This window comes from Pan troglodytes, chromosome 9, assembly GCF_028858775.2.
Source record: "Pan troglodytes isolate AG18354 chromosome 9, NHGRI_mPanTro3-v2.0_pri, whole genome shotgun sequence".
NCBI lineage: Eukaryota > Metazoa > Chordata > Mammalia > Primates > Hominidae > Pan > Pan troglodytes.
Window position 1 is genome coordinate 66206662 of NC_072407.2, and position 20919 is coordinate 66227580.

The 20919-nt window shown below is 53.2% G+C and overlaps 1 protein-coding gene across 17 annotated transcripts in view; it reads left to right on the forward strand.

The window, feature by feature from the left end:
• Nucleotides 1–20850, forward strand: part of MARK2 (microtubule affinity regulating kinase 2) — a 72266-nt gene extending 51416 nt beyond the window's left edge. For 2 of the 17 annotated variants that reach the window (XM_024347218.3, XM_024347224.3), the window contains exons 2-19: nucleotides 4938–5117; nucleotides 5359–5412; nucleotides 7997–8045; nucleotides 8373–8438; nucleotides 8528–8598; nucleotides 8817–8873; nucleotides 9654–9890; nucleotides 10339–10458; nucleotides 10560–10659; nucleotides 10737–10849; nucleotides 11995–12127; nucleotides 12398–12579; nucleotides 12858–12955; nucleotides 13784–13945; nucleotides 14587–14844; nucleotides 15890–15916; nucleotides 18088–18132; nucleotides 18705–20850. In XM_024347218.3, the coding sequence (XP_024202986.1) occupies nucleotides 4938–5117; nucleotides 5359–5412; nucleotides 7997–8045; nucleotides 8373–8438; nucleotides 8528–8598; nucleotides 8817–8873; nucleotides 9654–9890; nucleotides 10339–10458; nucleotides 10560–10659; nucleotides 10737–10849; nucleotides 11995–12127; nucleotides 12398–12579; nucleotides 12858–12955; nucleotides 13784–13945; nucleotides 14587–14844; nucleotides 15890–15916; nucleotides 18088–18132; nucleotides 18705–19065 (2313 nt within the window). In that variant the 3' untranslated portion in view covers nucleotides 19066–20850. The remainder of the gene's footprint in view (nucleotides 1–4937; nucleotides 5118–5358; nucleotides 5413–7996; nucleotides 8046–8372; nucleotides 8439–8527; nucleotides 8599–8816; nucleotides 8874–9653; nucleotides 9891–10338; nucleotides 10459–10559; nucleotides 10660–10736; nucleotides 10850–11994; nucleotides 12128–12397; nucleotides 12580–12857; nucleotides 12956–13783; nucleotides 13946–14586; nucleotides 14845–15889; nucleotides 15917–18087; nucleotides 18133–18704) is intronic. The other 15 variants (XM_024347221.3, XM_063784145.1, XM_024347219.3 and 12 more) reach the window with 14 other exon arrangements.
• The last annotated feature ends 69 nt before the right edge of the window (nucleotides 20851–20919 follow it).

A 20919-nucleotide genomic window follows, 5' to 3' on the forward strand; every position in this document is an offset into this window, starting at 1 on the left:
CTTGAGTTCCTGACTCTCCTTCTTCCCTCTTTTGAAGGCTAGAGGTGCTGGTGTCGGCTAGCAACAGGTTGAGGGAGTGTGGCATTTCACCAGGTCTGGAAGAGAGCGGGCACTCAACCTGGCCCCTTCTGCGGAAAGGCCCGTAGCATCTCTTGTCAGCCTCCAGCTGAGCTGTAGCTGGCTTAGCGGGCTCAACTTCGATTTGGAAGGTTGTTTTGACAGTAAGACTTCTGGATTGGCAGACAGTAGTATTTGGGGACATAATGATTGCTCTTATTGAACATTGGATAAGGCATTTTACATGTGCTCTTTCATCTACTTGTGTAAAGTAGGGAATGTTTGTTGCCACTTTACAGATAAGGAAATTAAAGCTTGTACGTTGGGGAGCCAGGGCTTGAACCTGATTCTGTTGGACTGCAGAGTTCCTCGGGATCCTGCCTGGCACAGGTGTCTGGCAGTATTGGCCACTGGTCGTTTTTTGGGTAGTTCTCTTCCCCATTTGTAATAGTCTCACCTCCTTCTTGACAATGTTGATGTTACACTTGTTTTGTTTTGGGGTTTTTTGTGTTTGTGTGTGTGTGTGTGTTTTCCTTTTTGTGAATGGGGGTCTCACTGTATTGCCTTTTTAAATATATTCTTTTTTTTTTTTTTCCTTTTTGTGAACAGCAGGTCTTGAACTCTTGGGCTCAAGCTATCCTCCTGCCTCTGCCTCCCTAAGTGCTGCCTGTAAAGGCATGAGCCACTGTGCCTGGCTTGATGATGTTGATGATAATAATAAAGTTAATATGTGCTGAGTAGGTGACAGATTTAGGATTTGAAACCTGGCAGCTTATCTCCGACATCTACAGTCTTAACCAGAAAGGAAGAGAATGAATGGTACAATCTTGCTTGTGGTTGTTAAGCTCCTTGAGGCCCAGTGTGCAGCAGGGCCAGGCAGGGAACGCTGACCTGCTGTGCCACACAGACCAGCCCCTCGGTTCACCAAGAGGGATGGGCAGAGCAGAGCTCAGGATGGGCAGAGCAGAGCTCAGGATGGGCATGGGATGCCCAGATTTGGTCTCAGTTGGCAAAAGGCCCAAGTCTGCAGGTAGATGCTAAATCCCTGGTCTGGATTTTGAGAACTTAGAGACCGTCACACTTCCTGCTGCCTTGGGCTTATATCCTCAGAGAAACAGGGAGTGATAACAAACTTAGAAGGTGAACTAGAGGTTGCCAAGGAAACTTTCCCACCCATCTTCCTCTCGTAGGAGTTGGGGCAGAAGGAAGGTTTTTTCCTGTTCATTGCCCCTTAGGCAGATGGGTAGGGTTGGAGGCAGTCTAGCAGCACTGAAAGGGAGGATGGGGCTGAGAAAAAGGTAGCCTGAGGAGACCAGGCTTTCAGTACCCTGCTGGACAGGGCTAGGGTACCCTTCAGGAGGCTGGCCCAATCAGGTGCCAGCAGGGCCTAGAAATGCCCTTCTCTCCAAGGGGTGTGAACCCTAGAGTTCCTTTGGAAGGGAAAAAAGCAGGTATTTAAAAATCCACTTGTCTTGCAGACACTGTTTGAGGACCAACCAGGCTTAGGTGAGCTACAGGGTGCGTGGAGAACAGAGCACCAGAGAGCTCTGTGGGCTGGAATGAGCAGACAATAAGAGCTGGGGGGCTTCATGGAGATGCAAAGTTGATGAGGAAGAGAGAAGGAAGTTAAAAGGGCCTCTTCTGGGATGTGAGGAGCCTCCCCCTTCAAACATCTACCAAATGCATGGGATCTTCCTCCTCCAAGGTCCAACCCCATGTGTTTCTGGGATCTGGTCAAACAGCTCACCAAAAGACAGCCTGCAGCTACTATGCAAAGGCCCTACGTGGGCACAATGAAGAAGGGGAAATGTCAGAATCAGGATACTGTATTTAACTTGCTGCTGTCGTTTCTGCCTGAAAAGCATCTGGTTGAGCTAGCAAGCTTCTTGTCTAGGAATGCTGGACAGTTCCTTGGGTAGTAGCAAGTCATTCTTTTTTTCTCTGTGGTTTTTGAGTGCTTCACGTACAGCCAGCAGGGGCCATGAAAGGAAGAACTTTCACTCACACTCCTCTGGTCACCCTGCTGCCCTCCAGACTGTTTCCTTGAAGTTTCCAAGGCAGCTCTGGATGGTTCTGGGATGAGGCTCTGGCCTCATATGCTTTGTTGCAGTATGCTGGAGCGATCGCTCCAGATGTTCTTTGTGAGATGTAAACCAGGGCGCTAATCAGGAGTTAGACCAGACTCTGCATTTTTTTTTTTTTTTTTTTTGAGACAGGGTCTCGCTCTATCACCCAGGCTGGAGTACAATGGCATGATCATGGCTCACTGCAGCCTCGAACTCCTCCTGGGTTCAAGTGATCCTCCCGCCTCATCCTCCAGAGCAGCTGGGACTATAGGTGCATGCCATCACACCCAGTTGATTTCTTAATTTTTTTTTTTTTTTTTTTGAGACGGAGTTTCACTCTTGTTGCCCAGGCTGGAGTGCAGTGGTGCGATCTCAGCTCACTGTAACCTCCTCCTCCTGGGTTCAAGCAATTCTCCTGCCTCAGCCTCCCTAGTAGCTGGGATTACAGGCACCTGTAATCCACCACGCCCAGCTAATTTTTTGTATTTTTAGTAGAGACAAGGTTTTACTATGTTGGCCAGGCTGGTCTCGAACTCCTGACCTCAAGCAATCCACCTGCCTCAACCTCCCAAGATTTCTTAATTTCTTAATTTTTTGTAGAGACAGAGTCTCCCTATGTTGCCCAGGCTCGTCTCGAGCTCCTGGCCTCAAGTGATCCTCCTGCCTCAGCCTCCTAAAGTGCTGGGATTTAGGCATGAGCCACCTTGCCTGGCCCAGACTCTGAACAATTTTAGTGAGATACCATAAGTTTATCCATTTGAAATTTATATGAGTGGCTTTTATTAAATTCACAGTTGTGTATCCATCACCACAATCAATTTTAGAACATTTTCATTACCCCGAAAAGAAACCCCATACTCCTTAGTTTTCACCCTTAAATTTCCCCCATCTTTCTCAGCAACCACTAACCTACTTTCTGTCTCTATAGATTTGCCTGTTCTGGGCATTTCATATAATGGAATCATACAATATGTGGTTCTTTATGACCAGCTTTGTTTACTCAACATCGTTTTCAAGTTTCTTCTGTGTTGTAGCATATATTCTTTTTTACTGCCAACCAATATTCCCCGGTAAGGATATGCTACGTTTGTCTATCCGTTCATCCAGCTGATGGGCATTTGAATTGTTTCCACTTTTTGACTATTATGGATTATGGTGCTGTGAACCTTGGTTACAGGTTTTTTGTGGATTTCTGTTTTCATTTCTCTTTTGTATATACTGAGGAGCGGAATTGCTGGCTCATATAGTCTGTGTTTAGCACTTTGAGGAATGTACACGTCTTCACATAGATGTATGTTTTTTGTCTAGACCATACCCTTTTTGTACAGGTTGAACATCTGTAATCCAAAAGCCAAAATGCTCCAAAATCTAAACTTTTTGAGTGCCAGCATGATGCCACAAGTGGAAAATTCTACACGTAACCCCATATGACAGGTTATAATCAAAATTCAATCACTTTATTTCATGCACAAAATTATTTTAAAATGTCATGAAATTACCTTCAGGCCATGTATATAATGTACACATGAAAAATAAATGTTTAGACTTGGGTCCCATCCCTGAGATATCTGATTATGTATATGCAAATATTCCAAAATCCAAAACAATTTAAAATCTGCCACGTTTCTGGTCCTAAGCATTTTGGATAAAGGATATTCAACCCGTATTATGTTTATATGCCTCTTCAGTGCTGGTCGTTGTAGCTTCTGCTTCCTCATCCCCTCATTTGAGCCGGGTGGCAGAGCAGGGCAGACTGCTGCCTTGCTCAGACCTAATCGTTCAGTTCTTTCATTGTACAAGTATTCATTGAGCAGCAAACATAAGCCAGTCTCTCTAAGTGCTGGGATGTATCAGTGAATAAAGAATATATGCCTGCTTTCATGTGCTTCCATTTTTACTGGGGGAGACGGCAAATAAATGTAAAGTGATAAATAACAAAGGTTCAGTGGGGCATTGGTAGTTCAGCGGCAGAAATTTCGTCTCCTACGCGGGAGACTTGGGTTCGACTTTGGCCATGCAGTCCTTCCATGCAGGAAGGGCTACTATGTTTCTACCCAACAAAGTTATTATGGCTGGGCGCAGTGGCTCACGCCTGTAATTCCAGCACTTTGGGAGGCCAAGGCGGGCGGATCACCTGAGATCAGGAGTTTGAGACCAGCCTGACCAACATGGAGAAACCCTATCTCTATTGAAAATACAAAATTAGCCAGGAGTGGTGGCGCATGACTGTAATCCCAGCTACTCGGGAGGCTGAGGTGGGAGAATTGCTTGAACCCGGGAGGTGGAGGTTGCGGTGAGCTGAGATCACACCATTGCACTCCAGCCTGGGCAACAAGAGTAAAGCTCTGTCTCAAAAAAATAAATAAATAAAAAATAAAGGTTCATGTAAGTTTTGGGTGGCAATGAGGGCGTTGAAGCAGTTATGACCATGTAGCTACCATGACTTTGAGATGCAGTCTTCTCGCAGTGTGCGCAGGCAGCATGGAGGGAGGCAGGGTACCGGCTCTCCCTCCTGAACCAGACGAGCTGTTGTGTTGCCAATGGAGGTTCAGGGAGCCAGTGATGGGACAGCTCTGCTCCTGAGCTTTGCCACCCACAGGACCTGGGCACTGGACCTTATGATGTGCTTCTTTGGAGTGAAGACTGGCTGTCATCTCAGCCCCCTCTCCTTTCTTCTGCTGCCATATCATTCTTCACATGCCTACCAGCCCCCTGGAATCTGCCCCTGCACCCTCATCCCTTATATATTTTGCAGAGAGCGTTTAGAGGACTGGAAGTGTAGCATGTAATGGTATGTCTGTTTCCACCCCGCAGCCCACCTTGGGACACCTTGACTCCAAGCCCAGCAGTAAGTCCAACATGATTCGGGGCCGCAACTCAGCCACCTCTGCTGATGAGCAGCCCCACATTGGAAACTACCGGCTCCTCAAGACCATTGGCAAGGGTAATTTTGCCAAGGTGAAGTTGGCCCGACACATCCTGACTGGGAAAGAGGTGAGCACTGGGACTGGGGACATGGCAGCACCTCCCAGCCCTGTTGACACTCAGCAGGTGGTGATGGGACTACTACTGCAGCCAACCTCTTGTTTATCTGGCAGAAATGAGATCTGAGATATAGGGGTGCAAAAAGCTGTGGGATGAAAAGGAGTAAGAAATATAAAGGAGGAAGTAGATTGGAATCCTAGGTTTCGCCTGGTCAGAGAAGTGATTTGGGGCCTTTTTGTCTCATCCTCAGGTAGCTGTGAAGATCATTGACAAGACTCAACTGAACTCCTCCAGCCTCCAGAAAGTAAGCACATGGCACCTCCTGTCCCTTTTTTTTTTTTTTGAGTCAGAGCCTCACTCTTGTCACCCAGGCTGGAGTGCAATGGTGTGATCTCTGCTCACTGCAACCTCCGCCTTTTGGTTTCAAGCGATTCTCCCGCCTCAGCCTCCCGAGTAGCTGGGATTATAGGCACCCGCCACCACGCCTGGCTAAGTTTTGTATTTTTAGTAGAGATGGGGTTTCACCATGGTAGCCAGGCTGGTCTCGAACTCCTGACCTCAAGTGATCCGCTCGCCTTGGCCTCCCAAAGTGCTAGGATTATAGGCGTGAACCACTGCCCCCAGCCCGCCTGTCCCTTTCTAAATCTCTCTTCTGGGGTCAATGATCTACTGACCCCATTTAGACCTTCTCTTGAATTCCTAGTTTAAATTTTCTGGCCATTTCACTCACCGTCCCCCAACCATTCCCTCCCATGGCTCTGCTACCTTCGGGGCTTTGGTTGGATCATCTGTGGTGACTCCTCCTGAGTGGGCTTCCTGGCCATAGGCACTGGCTCTTGTGAAGTCTTTCTGTTCATTCCCAGCCACTTGGCCTACCTGTCTGACCTACTTCCTGCATCTTGTTATCTTCTGGCTTGTGGCCAGCCCTATGCAAAAACACATGTTTGTAGCCACTACTAGAAACACATGTAGCTACTTCAAGATCTGGAATGATACAGGGGAGTGGCTTTAGAAATACAAGAATAAGAGGAAGCAGGGAACCTGCCGGTGGGTTCTGTGCCAGCTACCTTTTAGAGAATGAGCTCCAGCTCAAATTTTCTGAACAAAACCTAGTTCTGTTCATCTTGTGGCAAATCAGATATTTTCTCCATAAGCATATTGTGGCAGTTGAGTTAGGAGAAGGCATGATTCGTGCTAACAGAGTCAGATAGTGATACTGGGAACCTTAGGAGTAAGGGCTGAGGATTGTTGTTGAGGGCGATGCTCATGGAATTAGAGTGGATGAGTTGTTCTCCTGACATGCAAGTAGCCAGAACCAAGGTGTTTCCTATTTATTGTTACCCCTGGGATCCCTTCAAGGGTTCTTCAGTTCAGTAGAAACATTGTTGTCATCATCAGGGTGTCCCTGCTTGAAGCTTTCTAGGAGGAAGGGAAAAACGGCTGCTTATGACATCCTGGCTCCAGCCCCACAGAAGAAGTCAGCGTGGGGTGGGCCATTTGGCCTTGGGAGCAGTCTAGCCTGCCATCGTAATAATCGCCAGTCCACCAAGCCATCTTATTCCCGACCTTGTTTTTCTCCCTAATTCTTCTTGGTTTTCTCCCTAATTCTTCCTGACTCTCTGGAAGGCACCAACACCAGACAAATAGAGCCATTTTCAAAACCTTTTGAGACTCTTTGTTACTAAAGTCAGTCTGATTCTGGCCAAAAATGTGATCTCAGCAATGATCCCTGAAAAATGAACATTGAAGAATCTAGCCCCCTCAGGGGTCTAGACAAGCCCAGAAAACCCCAAGTTCTCCCAGAAGAATGTCACTTCCATGCCAGGTGAGCAGCCTCAGGGGAAGAAGCCCTGGCAGCTGCCTCTGGCCCCATTTCAGAGCTGCTCCCCATTACTGCCCCAGAGGGTGGTATCCAGGCTTTTTGCCTCTCCATCCAAAATATCTGTTGGACCAGGGAAAAAAGTAAGAAAAACCTAGGCCCTAATAAAGGGTAAGGTCAGCATTGGGTTCCTGAGGATTGGAAAGCCTTTTTCTTCTTTTCCTTTCTAGCTTAGGAAAGCTCTGGGGCATCATTAAAGGGGAAACAAATGTATTCACTTTATTCCATAAACCATATCTTGAATTAGGGCTTCCCCTACCCCCAACAAAAACAACAACAAAAACTAGTTCTGTTCTTTGTGCAAGTGATGAGGCCTGAAATTACAAAAAGCCCCACCTCCAGTTCTCTGGCCCCCGCAGAGGGGAAGGAGTTCATTTCTGTCATCTTTCTTTATGGAAATACATGGTTTGGAGCCCCTGGTTTTGTTTCACAAAGAGAGCGTGAGTGTGTGGAGGTGGATTTGATTAAAATTGGCATCAGCTATATATAGGAGTGGCTTCTTCTGTCACCACCCTAGAGGCCCAGGAAGGAAAGGCCTATCCCCTAGAACAGAGCCCTCTGACTACTGTAAATCAGAAAATGATGGGGTCCCCCTCTCGTGCTCTACCACCCCTTTACACAGACCAAGCTGGGGTGTGTACTGTCACTGAACCAAGGCAGCAGCTCGGATTCTGAATATTCACGCACACGGGCTCACACTCCCTCCAGTAGAGGCACCCAGCCAAAACCTGCCTGCTGTTTTGGGGCTGGATTTGGTAGACGCAGCAGAGGGCATGGCTGGCTCATCCTGATGCCATCCCGGGTAGCACGTCCCCACAGCCAGCCCTCCTCCAGCTTCCCCAACTTCCCAGCCACGGGGAAGGCCGTGCATGAGCTAGACAACCACCGTATTTTCTTTTCCCTGCCCGGTTTTGGTTTTTTGGGAAAAACAAATCCTGGCAGGGACTGTTTGGAGAGACCTGAGGGGAGCAAGTTGGGCAGGCATGACCCCTGGTATTTTATCTTCCAGCTATTCCGCGAAGTAAGAATAATGAAGGTTTTGAATCATCCCAACATAGGTGAGCACAAGTTGTTATTTCTTTCTTCTTCCCCAACAGCAAGGCACTGCTTTCCAGCATGTCATCTTCTCCCCGAGGTGCACTGCCTTCTGGAGTCTGCAGTCTTCAAGGATGCCCCTGGGGAAGCTCAGCTCAAAATCCATCTCCCCTTCTGGCACACTGGGTTGTCCTTAGCAGTTTGGCTGGCATGAGAGGAACTTGTTCTTGGGAGTGGGGGATCATGAAAGGAGGGGAGACTTTGGTTCCTAGGATGCTCCTGGACATGTTGGAGAGCAGTATGTGGCCCCTGTTGCTTCTTGACTTAAGGCTTGGCCTTTTCTCTTGTAGTTAAATTATTTGAAGTGATTGAGACTGAGAAAACGCTCTACCTTGTCATGGAGTACGCTAGTGGCGGTAGGTGTGGAACTGCCTCTTCCTGTTGTGCCCCCACTTCTTCCACCTCCAGCCAGCTCTGACTGAGATCCCTGCCTGGTCTCTTACAGGAGAGGTATTTGATTACCTAGTGGCTCATGGCAGGATGAAAGAAAAAGAGGCTCGAGCCAAATTCCGCCAGGTAGGTGTGACTCCCTCCATAGGAGCTAGGCCTGACCTCTGCTTTTGGGGTTTGACATGTAAGGATAAGCTGCCTGTCTGTAAGTGGCCCTTGGAGGGTACTTTGGGCTCTGCTTATCGGTGTGGCAGGTTAGCACTAAGTCACAGGGTCACTGCTCTGTCAGCCCCTGTGGCCCACCCTCAGGCACCCCTGGGTTAACCCTTCTTCCTTCCTTTCAGATAGTGTCTGCTGTGCAGTACTGTCACCAGAAGTTTATTGTCCATAGAGACTTAAAGGTAAGGCATGCACTTCTCCTTGTGCCTTTGAGTGGGAGCCAGGTTGTTGCCTCTTGGTTCTCCATGATAAAACCATCAATAACCATCAGGCCCTGAGTGTTCCAGGAAACTCCAGCCTTTCTTTTTTTCTTTCTTTCTTTCTTTCTTTCTTTTTTTTTTTTTTTTTTTTGAGATGACCAGAAAGCCCCTAGGGCTGCCTCTGATAGAGGCCTTGTGGCTGGACCTCGGGTTCCATTCTAGCCCTTGAGCAGGGGGCCTCTGCCATTTCACCTCTTGGCACATCACCTTTCAGTGCTGCCAAGCGAGGCAGGCACACTCCAGGCTTTCTCAGTCTTTCAGGCAACCTGGTAGCTGACCCAGGGAAGAGTGCTGAAAGTTCCACAGCTGTATCCCAGCTGCTTTGCAGGCAGGCACACACGTACCATCTCCATCACCAAGATACTCAAGTTTGAGGACACCTGTGGGTCTCTTGGCTGCTGAGTCCTCACAGACATGATTTGATTAACCTGGGCCTGATGCTGAAGCTTTGCACAGCTCACAGGGTCTCTGGGCCTTCAGATCCCATCTCTCCCATGGCTGCCCACGTGAGGAGTGGCCTGCATTGCCTTCCTCCTGCCCAGCCTATTCACGCTGATTGAAGCCCTGCCCTGAAATTGGTGGAGAAAGTTCTGAGACTGAAGATGACTTTCCGTTTGTTCTCCCATTCCCCTCAGCTCCTTCCTGCCCAGGGCCTTAGTCTGGTCCACTTGGTTCCCTGATGTTTTCCATCTTACCTCCCAGGCAGAAAACCTGCTCTTGGATGCTGATATGAACATCAAGATTGCAGACTTTGGCTTCAGCAATGAATTCACCTTTGGGAACAAGCTGGACACCTTCTGTGGCAGTCCCCCTTATGCTGCCCCAGAACTCTTCCAGGGCAAAAAATATGATGGACCCGAGGTGGATGTGTGGAGCCTAGGAGTTATCCTCTATACACTGGTCAGCGGATCCCTGCCTTTTGATGGACAGAACCTCAAGGTGGAGTGAAGTGCAAGCTTTTTATTGCTTCTCATTTCCTCTCGGCCTCTGGTCTTAGCCCTGACCTCCTGCCTTTGCCACCTGTCTACATTTGTCCCAAGCCAAAGCTTCAGAGAAGGGCTTGCTGAGGTAGCAGCAGTCAAAGGCCTTCTGCACCTGGGAATGAATAACCTCAGTTCCTTTCTCGAAAGATGGGATAAACTGTGTGTGTGTTCATCCCCCAAGGCACTCCGGATTGCAGGCCTCGGACTGGTCAAGTTAGAGGGTACGAGGGTATTTGACTTCACTTGCCTCTCTGGTGAGGTGTCTTGTCCCCAGGCTGTCTGCCTTCTTCCATATTTCATTTATGTCTGCTTTGCCAGGCTTAAGCTCTCAGGATCTTGGATATTAGGTTTCTTCCTTTGGCCTTGGGGTGATTTCAATTTTCTAACCCTGGATCCTCCTGCAGGAGCTGCGGGAACGGGTACTGAGGGGAAAATACCGTATTCCATTCTACATGTCCACGGACTGTGAAAACCTGCTTAAGAAATTTCTCATTCTTAATCCCAGCAAGAGAGGCACTTTAGAGGTGAGCAGTGGAGCCCAACTGGCGGAAGGGCCTGGGGTCCCCACAGAAACTTTCCAGCTGAGTTTCTTCCCCCTGCCCTTTTCCTTCTCTGTGCTCCCCAGCAAATCATGAAAGATCGATGGATGAATGTGGGTCACGAAGATGATGAACTAAAGCCTTACGTGGAGCCACTCCCTGACTACAAGGACCCCCGGCGGACAGGTGAGGCTGTGCCGGGCTGTGAGGTTAAGCTTGCCTAGGAGTTGAGGCCAGTCTTAACTGTATGTCCCCCTGTGCAGAGCTGATGGTGTCCATGGGTTATACACGGGAAGAGATCCAGGACTCGCTGGTGGGCCAGAGATACAACGAGGTGATGGCCACCTATCTGCTCCTGGGCTACAAGAGCTCCGAGGTGTGTGCTCCCTGCTCCATTCTCTGACCTGGCCAGCCTCACTGTCTGTAGCACCTATGCTTCTAACACCTGTTGAGGGCAGAAGCTCATCTCTGAGTAGGTGTGCTCTCTGCTCACCAATTTTAAGCCTCAGCTTTGGTGTCTAAGGTCCTCTGGCCCATTCACTGATCTCCATGAGTGAATTAATAGAAAGCTGGTAGGGTCGGTGTGGGACTGGGTCAGAGTTTCAATACGGGTGAGTTGATCTAGGTTAGTCTGCATTGATTAGATGTGTCTAGGTCATCGGCTAGCACTACTACATTGATCTAGATATCTTTGTGTCTCTTTTTGTATCTGGAAGTGTACATTTCTGGGTGTGTGTGTGTGTGTGTGTGTGTGTGTGTGTGTCTCTCTCTGTGTGTGTCTGATCGGAAGTTTGAGTCTGTTGCTTTTTTTTTTTTTTTTTTTTTTTTTGAGACGGAGTTTCGCTCTTGTTGCCCAGGCTGGAGTGCAATGGCAGGATCTTGGCTCACTGCAACCTCCGCCTCCCGGGTTCAAGCGATTCTCCTGCCTCAGCCTCCCAAGTAGCTGGGATTACAGGCATGTGCCACCATACCCGGCTATTGAGTCTGTTGCTTCTGTCTAGTGCTTTACGTTTGGGTGTGTGTATCTGTGTGTGTGTGTGTGTGTGTATGTGTCCGTCTTCCCGTCTGTGGATCTGGAGACTTTGTGATTGTTCTTCTGCCCATTTGGGTTTTGTTCATCATCTGAGTATCCCCACATGAACTCCCAGCCTCCCTGCCCTGCTCTCCCTCTGGTGGTGGGATCCTTAAGAGGCACCTGGTGACACTTGGTATAGGCCCATATTGCTCTGTGTTGAGGGGACTGGACTTGAGTCTGGACATGTGTTCTTGCGGATGTTTGTGTCTCTGGGTGTGTGGGCTTATGTATTCCTCTCTGAGACTGTGTTTGTCAGTGTCTGTGTCAGAGCATGTGTGTCTCCAGGGTCTCCTCCAGGGGGGATGTATTGGTCTTACAAGTGGATGTCCGGTATGATCCTGGGGTGTTTGAGTGTTGGGAGAGGGCGGTATGTGTAAATGTGTCCATGCGTAGGGATCTCCACATGACTTCTGCCCTCCCTTGAAGCTGTTTTCTGTTTCTTTCAGCTGGAAGGCGACACCATCACCCTGAAACCCCGGCCTTCAGCTGATCTGACCAATAGCAGCGCCCCATCCCCATCCCACAAGGTACAGCGCAGCGTGTCGGCCAATCCCAAGCAGCGGCGCTTCAGCGACCAGGGTAAATGCTTTTGGGAGTTGTAGGTGGGGACTCACCCCTCTCCAGAGAGGTTACAGGTTCTGTAGGGACTTGGGTAACACAACTAAGTTTCAGTCCTGGTTCAGCCACTTATTAGTAGTGTGGCTATGGGCAAGCCACTTCCCTTCCCTCGCCTCTGTGGAATGGGAGCTTGCTGGGTTGTTGGCCAGCCCTGTAGGAAATGAGCATGCGTGGGGCTGGCGCTCAGTGGACCCCTTGGCCTTACCCATTCCCATCCTCCCTCTGGCCCAGCAGCTGGTCCTGCCATTCCCACCTCTAATTCTTACTCTAAGAAGACTCAGAGTAACAACGCAGAAAATAAGCGGCCTGAGGAGGACCGGGAGTCAGGGCGGAAAGCCAGCAGCACAGCCAAGGTGCCTGCCAGCCCCCTGCCCGGTCTGGAGAGGAAGAAGACCACCCCAACCCCCTCCACGGTGAGCCGCACCCCCCGCCCTCTCCTTCCTTCCTGCGGTGGGGCCTGCCCTCTCCAGGCAGCTCTTCTCTTAATTCAGACTCTGTTCCCTTTGGCTACTACTTCTGCTTATAGCAGGAAGCCTCGCTCCCAGGAGTAAATGCAGAATCCTTTCCTTAACCTACCACTGTCTGCTTCAGGTGGAAGGGACAGGAAGCCTGTTCCATGAACCTGGGGGGAGAACCTGGCTGTAGACCACTTTGGCTTTCTGATAGAACGCTTGCCCTTTATTCCCCACAGAACAGCGTCCTCTCCACCAGCACAAATCGAAGCAGGAATTCCCCACTTTTGGAGCGGGCCAGCCTCGGCCAGGCCTCCATCCAGAATGGCAAAGACAGGTGAGAGACCCGGGCCCTGCCTGCCTCGCTTCCTAGGAGCCATGTCTCACAGGGTGATGTCTGTCAGCAGCACCGTCTCCTGTCCCTGCCAGCGCATTGCTCCCTGCTCCCTGGAGTTCCATCCTGGCTGTGTCCAGTCCAGCTTTCCCCTCCCCTATTCCACGCCATTGCCTCCTCCCCATCTTCCTCTGACTGCTACTTGCAGTTTGCCAAGTGTGGGGCTGACCGTGGCCATCTCAGCTACATGCTCGCTTCTTGACCACGGCCAGGGCATGGCAGCTGCCCTCCTCTAGACATGAGCAGCTAAGGCCTTGTGTTGGGGGTCCCAGCTCAGGGCAGAACCAAGAGATGCCCACCTTGAGGGGTGTACACATAGAGGGCGACTCCAGCCATCCCCATGAGACCAGAGCTCCCCCGCCTTCACCGGCCGCATTTCTTGGTGTTGCATTCCTGGCTCTATCTCTTCTGAGTTTATGAAAGTTTCCCCTCAGCAACACCCCACTCTTTCTGTAGAAGAAACTCTCCTGTTCTTAAAATTCTTAGGAGGCCAGTGCAGCCTGGAGGCAGCGGCCCCTTGTCTGCTCTCCTTCATTTCTGATTTCCTCTTCCCAGGCACTGACCCACCTCGCTGCTTCCCGACCTCACTCACCTCCACTTCTCAACCCCGCATTCCTCAGTTCTGACTTGCATCCCGCTGCTGCCCAGGCCTGACCTCTACCCTGCCAGAGCTCCCCAGCTCTGGCCCTTTCCCTGCCCTTGCTTCCTAATCCAGGCCTCCCGCCCTCACTCACCCCTAACACGGGCCTCTCCGCTGCTTTTGTTTCCTAGCCTAACCATGCCAGGGTCCCGGGCCTCCACGGCTTCTGCTTCTGCCGCAGTCTCTGCGGCCCGGCCCCGCCAGCACCAGAAATCCATGTCGGCCTCCGTGCACCCCAACAAGGCCTCTGGGCTGCCCCCCACGGAGAGTAACTGTGAGGTGCCGCGGCCCAGGCAAGTGTGCTGGGGCAGCTGGTGCACCTGCTGCCCTCAGCCCACCCTACCCCCTTGCCCCAGCAATTTCTTCTTCCCACTTGGGGGTCCTGCTGTGTTCTTGTCATCTTAGCCACAAGAAATGGGTCTGTCCCCTGCGGCCAGGAAGTGGAGGGAACAAAAAAGAGCATTAATGCCCCTCTTTTCCAGTTCTCCCTCTCAGAACAGGTATGCAGGAAGCTGTCCTAAGGCTCCAAAGGGAAACCTTTTTGTTCTGAACCTTCCAGGGTTTCCTTAGGGACCCCAGGGATAGTCGGCATCACAGGGACTCAATCCTCAAGGGTTGGTCCCCATTGCCGCCTTGAGGGTCCAGTCTGCCCGGCTCCCAGGGAGCCCGCTGTCTCCAGCCTAAACCACACTCCCCACAGGGGTCCTTCCTTGCCTCCCTCCCTCCCTTCCCAAACCATCTCCTTCCACTTCCACGAGACTTCCTTCTCACCACTGTCCTCAGTAGTCACACCCTTCCTTCTGTGTCCTCGTGATGGCTGCCTCTGCCCTAGCATCCCCCTCCCTGTCCCCACCACAGGGTGTCCAGGTGCCCAGTGATGATGGCTGTCCTGTACCCTAATTCGTCCCCCTCAACCCCACTTCTCTTCCCACAGCACAGCCCCCCAGCGTGTCCCTGTTGCCTCCCCATCCGCCCACAACATCAGCAGCAGTGGTGGAGCCCCAGACCGAACTAATTTCCCCCGGGGTGTGTCCAGCCGAAGCACCTTCCATGCTGGGCAGCTCCGACAGGTGCGGGACCAGCAGAATTTGCCCTACGGTGTGACCCCAGCCTCTCCCTCTGGCCACAGCCAGGGCCGGCGGGGGGCCTCTGGGAGCATCTTCAGCAAGTTCACCTCCAAGTTTGTACGCAGGTAAGCAAGGAGCTTTGGGTGGCAGAGAGTCTCAGGCCAGGCCTTCCTGCTTTACTCGGGGTGGGTTGGGGGTTGGGGGTTGGGGTTTGGGACACTCTGTACCGGTATTAGGTCCTGGGGTTAGAAGAGGCTTCAGGAAGCACAAGAAATTAGGTCTTTGTCAACACCTTATGTGCCCAGGCCCACCCCTCTTAGGCCTCTCCCCAACTCCTCACAGGCACCCCTCATTCTCTGGCCCCAAGCAGATGGCCGATGCCGCCTCCTCTCTAGGAGAGTGTGAACTCAGATGCTAAAATAAAAGCCCCCCCTTCTCTCCTGGGTTCCCATGGAAACTTATATTTGGTGACGCAGCTGCAAAGTCATGAGGCATGAGCCAGGCTGGGGCCAGCAAGGAAAATTTTGTCCTGGTCTCTTGCCCCTTTGACTGCCTCTCCCACTAGTTGGTTCTGTTTCTGGCTGCAGGCGCAGCCATGCCCTTCCGCCCGGGGGTTTTAGGGTGAAACCTATAAATGAAATCACTGGCGAGGGCCTACAGTGGCCTCTTCCCTAACCTAACTCCGATGTGCCAAAGGTTTCCTGTGTTGGACCCAGGGTGGGGATCTCTTCACGGGGTTTCTCACACCTGAGCCCCCAGCCACCACAGAGGTGCAGCTTGAAGTGCATCCAGCCAACTGGCTGGCCTCCTGGGATGCTCCGCATCCCCATCCTGCCATTCCTCTCCCTGCCTTGGAGTAGCAGCTCGGGAAGCAGCAGGGGCTTTGAGAGAACAGGCTCGCCTGCCCTTCCTCTACGTTTCACTCCACTCTGCTGGAGGAGCCAAAGCCACTGCCCCATCCAAGCCCCAGAATGCAAGTGTGAGGCCTGCAGAGAGTGTGGGCAGGTCTGAAAGCCTGGGACTCTAGTCTCGCTGAGCGGCTCTTCCGAAAATGGGATGACCCTTGAACCTGTAAAGCCACCTCCCCCACCTGCTTATCCACATACCGTCTTGTTGGTTTTTTTTTTATTTCTTTTTTTATTTTGTCTTTTTTTTTGTTTGTTTTTTTAGAAATCTGTCTTTCAGGTTTGCCAGAAGGTAGGCGTTGAGCCCGCTCTGTGTGTGTGTGTGTGTGTGTGTGTGTGTGTGTCTGTGTCTGTGTGTCTGTGTCCTGTGTCCTGCCTCCATCACTAACTCCCCTTTTCTGGCTCTTACTCTCCTCCATCTGCTTAACCAAGTCTGTGTGGCCCTCCTCTCTCTGCCATCTTAAAGGGATGAAGACTGCCTCTGATTGGGCATCAGCACAAGGCCTGCCCTCCGTGCCCCCAGTACGAACAGGCAGGGCTAAGAGGCCACATTGGCCCACTCAGGGCAAATGGCTTTAAAAATGAGGGCCTTCCTTGGGCCCACAGTTACGCCTGTCCTCAAGTAAGGGGAGACTGTCTCAGGGAAGCCTCCCTTTAAGATTGTCTCCTCTCACCCACCCCACCCCACCCCCACTCCCTCTCACCCCAGGTTTTGGTCACAAGTGTTGGGATCCTTTCCTGCCCTTTCCCTTGTCATGTGCATGCGCTATGAGGAAGCTCCAGGGTTACAAGTGCATCTGGGATGGTATCTTGTTTGTTGTCTCCTGGGTTTCCTGAACTTCAGAGCTATGTGACCTCTTCCCCGTGGCCTATGGGATCGCAGGACTTTGGAGACACTACGGGGACCCTGGGGCCCCAAGGTTTCAGTCTGATTCCCCCAGACCTTAGGAGCTTTTGTCTCACAAATGGAGCACAGCACCCCCTCCTGGCAGCTCCTGCAGAACTAGCCCCACCCACCCACACCCCTGCCCCAGCACCCCTGCCACCAGCAGCATCTGGATAAATCAAGCCTCTTCTCCTCTAGGCTGTTTTCTCCAGATATGGCCTGTCTCTTCCAAAGTGCGGGGAGCTGGGACATTCTAGGGCAACGGCCATTCTACCCCAAGCCGTAGCAAAACAACAGGAGATCTCTGCACCCTTACTCAGGGGTCTCCCTTCACAGGCCCCTTCCTGGCTCTTTCACCCCTGGCCTTATGCTCATCCTCTCTGCAGGCCTCAGGGACCAAATACCAAGCTGAAGACCAAGGGCCAGGTTAAGAGTGCTTGTTCCCCAAGGCTGTCTGCTCAGGCCCTGCATTGGGACTGGGATGCCTGGCAGGCACATTGGTGCCACAGCTGATGGAGGAACGTCCAGACAGGGTCTTCAGGCTTTCCCTATCCCCTCCTCCTCCCACCCAGCTCTTGACTGCATGACTGGCTGCTGCCTCAAGGGGCCCCAGCAGGGGGCTGCCCCACAGGGGGTCTGGAGAGAGCAGGGAGGGTGCCTTCCTCGCACAGCCGGGCTCCCTGCTCGCAGTGCGCTTGTGTGCACCCCTGTGTTGGTTGTGTCTTCCTGTTTATTTCTATGTGCTGCTGCTCTTCCTCCTTCCTCTCACATCCTTCCTCCTCTGCAATCCCCAGTTTCCTAGCTCCAGACACCCATCTTCCAGCCAGGAGCTGGAGAAGCCGCTCAGCGGGGCCAGACCTGTTCCCCACCCACCCAACCAAGGTGTCTGCCCTGCCCTGCCCCACCCCACCCTCATCCTCCCTGCGTATGAGCAGATGGCCTGGCAGGCCAGCAGGTAGGGGAGTTGGGAAAGGTCGGAGGAGGCCTCCTTTTCCACTCAGCAGCAGGAAGCCATCCCCAGGTGCCTACCATGCAGACCCAGGCCTTGGCACTTTGAGTCTCCTGACAGAGGCCCTTGCGTAGCCACGGCCCCTCCTCCTACAGAGATCCAAAGCATTGCAGCCCCTTTCCTCCAAAAGGACTGCAGTCCTGAGACCCTAGCGTGTGGCTCCAAAAACGCACTCACACCCGCAACCCCCAGAACAGCGCGTGAGCCCTGGCTGTGGGGGAGCAGCCTCGTGCCAGGCCGTGTGCTCAGTGTGCTCAGTGAAGTGCGTGCACAGCCACTCCCCCTCCTCCCCCAGAGCAGAGGCTCCTTATCCCCGGCACAGATCTGGGAATGTGGGGAGGGACAAGCCCCATGTGCTGGGCTCCCCTGCTGGAAAGGAATGGTTGAGCCGCCAGTGTGAGGTGCTGCAGAGCCCTGTTGGCTTGCCAGGTGATGGGCAGAGGGCCCTGGGCTTGGGTCCTGCCCACCCACTGGTGGCACCTCCCCAGACCCACTCTCATCTGGGTCTGTGGCGGCGGAAGGAGCGAGAGATCCCAGCACTAAACTCTCCCTCGCTCTGTTTTTTGAGGAACCTGAATGAACCTGAAAGCAAAGACCGAGTGGAGACGCTCAGGTGAGAGGGCTGGAGCCAGCACTGGCCCTGCCCGGGCCACCGGGCTTGCCACAGCCTCCTGCTCCTCTCTTCCTTCTGCCACTTGGCTCTTCCTCCCGTGGTTCTGCCCTGTCCCTACCCTCTGGGGCCTCCCTTTCCTCAGAGAGTTTCCCCTTCCCAAACCCAATTGCAGGAGTTACGGGCCCTTCTCCTCAGGTCTGGTACATTCTGGAAGTCGGAGTTCTGGGTCGGGTGGTCGGGGCTACAGATTCCTACCCCTGGACTATCCCACCTCCCTGTGCTCCGAGGCTTCTTTCTGGAGAGAGAGTCTGTGCTCGTGCTATTGAGGGCACTGGTGTCTTCCCTGACCCCACCCCGCCTACCCCAAGGCTGGCTTCTCCTCCCCTTCGCTGTCCTGAGAGATGGGGGTTGGAGGACTGCCACCCTCCGCCCCCGCAGGCCAGGGGCCACGCCTGGCTGCTCCTGCTCCCTCCCGCTCTCCTCTCTGGGCTCAGGGGCTGTCTGCCAGGGTGGCTCTCCTGGGGTGGGGTGCCTCAGCCCCCCCGTGACGCCCGCCTCTGCCCTCTCCACAGACCTCACGTGGTGGGCAGTGGCGGCAACGACAAAGAAAAGGAAGAATTTCGGGAGGCCAAGCCCCGCTCCCTCCGCTTCACGTGGAGTATGAAGACCACGAGCTCCATGGAGCCCAACGAGATGATGCGGGAGATCCGCAAGGTGCTGGACGCGAACAGCTGCCAGAGCGAGCTGCATGAGAAGTACATGCTGCTGTGCATGCACGGCACGCCGGGCCACGAGGACTTCGTGCAGTGGGAGATGGAGGTGTGCAAACTGCCGCGGCTCTCTCTCAACGGGGTTCGATTTAAGCGGATATCGGGCACCTCCATGGCCTTCAAAAACATTGCCTCCAAAATAGCCAACGAGCTGAAGCTTTAACAGGCTGCCAGGAGCGGGGGCGGCGGGGGCGGGCCAGCTGGACCGGCTGTCGGCCGCAGCGCCGCCCCACCTGGGCGAGACTGCAGCGATGGATTGGTGTGTCTCCCCTGCTGGCACTTCTCCCCTCCCTCGCCCTTCTCAGTTTTCTCTTACATGTTTGTGGGGGGTGGGAGATTGTTCTCCAGCCCCCCACATTCACCCCTGCCCAGAGATTCCCCCTTCTCCTCTCCCCTACTGGAGGCAAAGGAAGGGGAGGGTGGATGGGGGGGCAGGGCTCCCCCTCGGTACTGCGGTTGCACAGAGTATTTCGCCTAAACCAAGAAATTTTTTATTACCAAAAAGAAAAAAGAAAAAAAAAAAAATCCCAGCGGCCACCTTTCCTCCCTGCCCCATTGGGACAGTCGAGACTGGATCTGTGGGGTTTCCCGGGAGGGTGGCTCAGGGCTGGAACACTCTCAGGCAAGAGTGGTGGAGCTCCCGTCAGGCCCTCCGCCAGGCCCACTGTGGGCTTCTCCCCTCTCCTCCCTCCTTCCCCTCCAAGCAAACCACCAGAGGTGGCCTTCCCCTGACCTCAGGCCCCTGGGCTGGAGGCCTGGGCGGTGGGGCAGGGGGCGGGGGTGCTGCGCAGCCCTGCAGTGGGTGGGGCTGGGGGCTGCTCCGGGGCTGCTGAGGCTGGAGGGCCGGCACAAGGCTCCGCCTCCCTCCACACTGTACCCTCTGCCCCTCCTCCCCAGAGCTGGGCATTTCCTTCCACAAGCTGCTGTGGGGACGTGTGTTCCCTCAAAGTCTGTGCCATCTTCTCCCACCCCTCCCGGGTAGAAGGAGGGGCTGACCCCAGGGCTGGGAGAGGGGAGGGGACTGGAGGGCAGACTGGCTCCTCGGTCCCCAGGGGGCCGCTTGGGCTGTTGGTCTCCAGAGCAGGGCCACTGGGCACTCTGTGATGGGGGAGCCTTTGTCTGAAAGCACAGCCCCCTCACCCTTCCTCTCCCCATGGCTTCCCCTTCATTGGCATTAATCTGGGCACCAGCTCTCTCCATAGCAGTGACTTCCCTCACCACTCTCATCTCTCAGCCTTGCCTTTTCTTCCTGACACTGTCGCCCCCTCCTCTCAGGAGACACTGCCCAGGGCCACCTGGCAGAAGGCTGGGTTAGGCAGCAGGGCCGGGAGCGTCTGCCCTCCACAGGGTGGGGGACAGATAGGCGAAGCGACTCCCAGCTTGCTACCCTCAGTGGCCAGTGTGGGCGTGGGCGGTTTGGGGCGCTTGGCTGGTGGTGGCCACTGCATCCCTTAATTTATTTCTCTGCTGTTTCTGTTCTTGAGAAATTGGGGGTGGGAGTCCTACACAGAGGCTGCCCCTACCCTCACCTGAGTTGTACATTTTTTTGTGATGGGTTTTATTTTTTATTATTTTATTTTATTTTTTTTTTTTTGATTTATGATGACTCCACCCCTCTTCATCACCCCCGCTCCCAGGCCAGGCTCAGCGATTAAGCCGAGCCCTTGCGTCCTAGGAAGGGGCCTTGCCAACCTCAGCCCTCCTGCCCCACACTCCTACTGCGGCTCAGACCAAGGGCTCCCCCTCCCTCCCTTCCCCCCTCCTGCCCTATGGAACAGCCCGGGTGCTCTGAGGGGGCCGGGAGGGCATGGCTTGGCTCCCAAAGGGGGTAGGGGCCCGGGGCACCCAGGCAAGGTGGCCCCTCCCCGTCTAGCCCCCTCCTCCCCAACCCTGCACTTAGTTTCTCCTCTGGATCAAACACGTAATAAAGAGAATGTTTGGAATCTGAGCTGCCTCCTCCTGTTTCTTCTCCCAGCCAGGCAGGGACCCAGTCCCCTGTGGGCAAGATGTGGCCTAG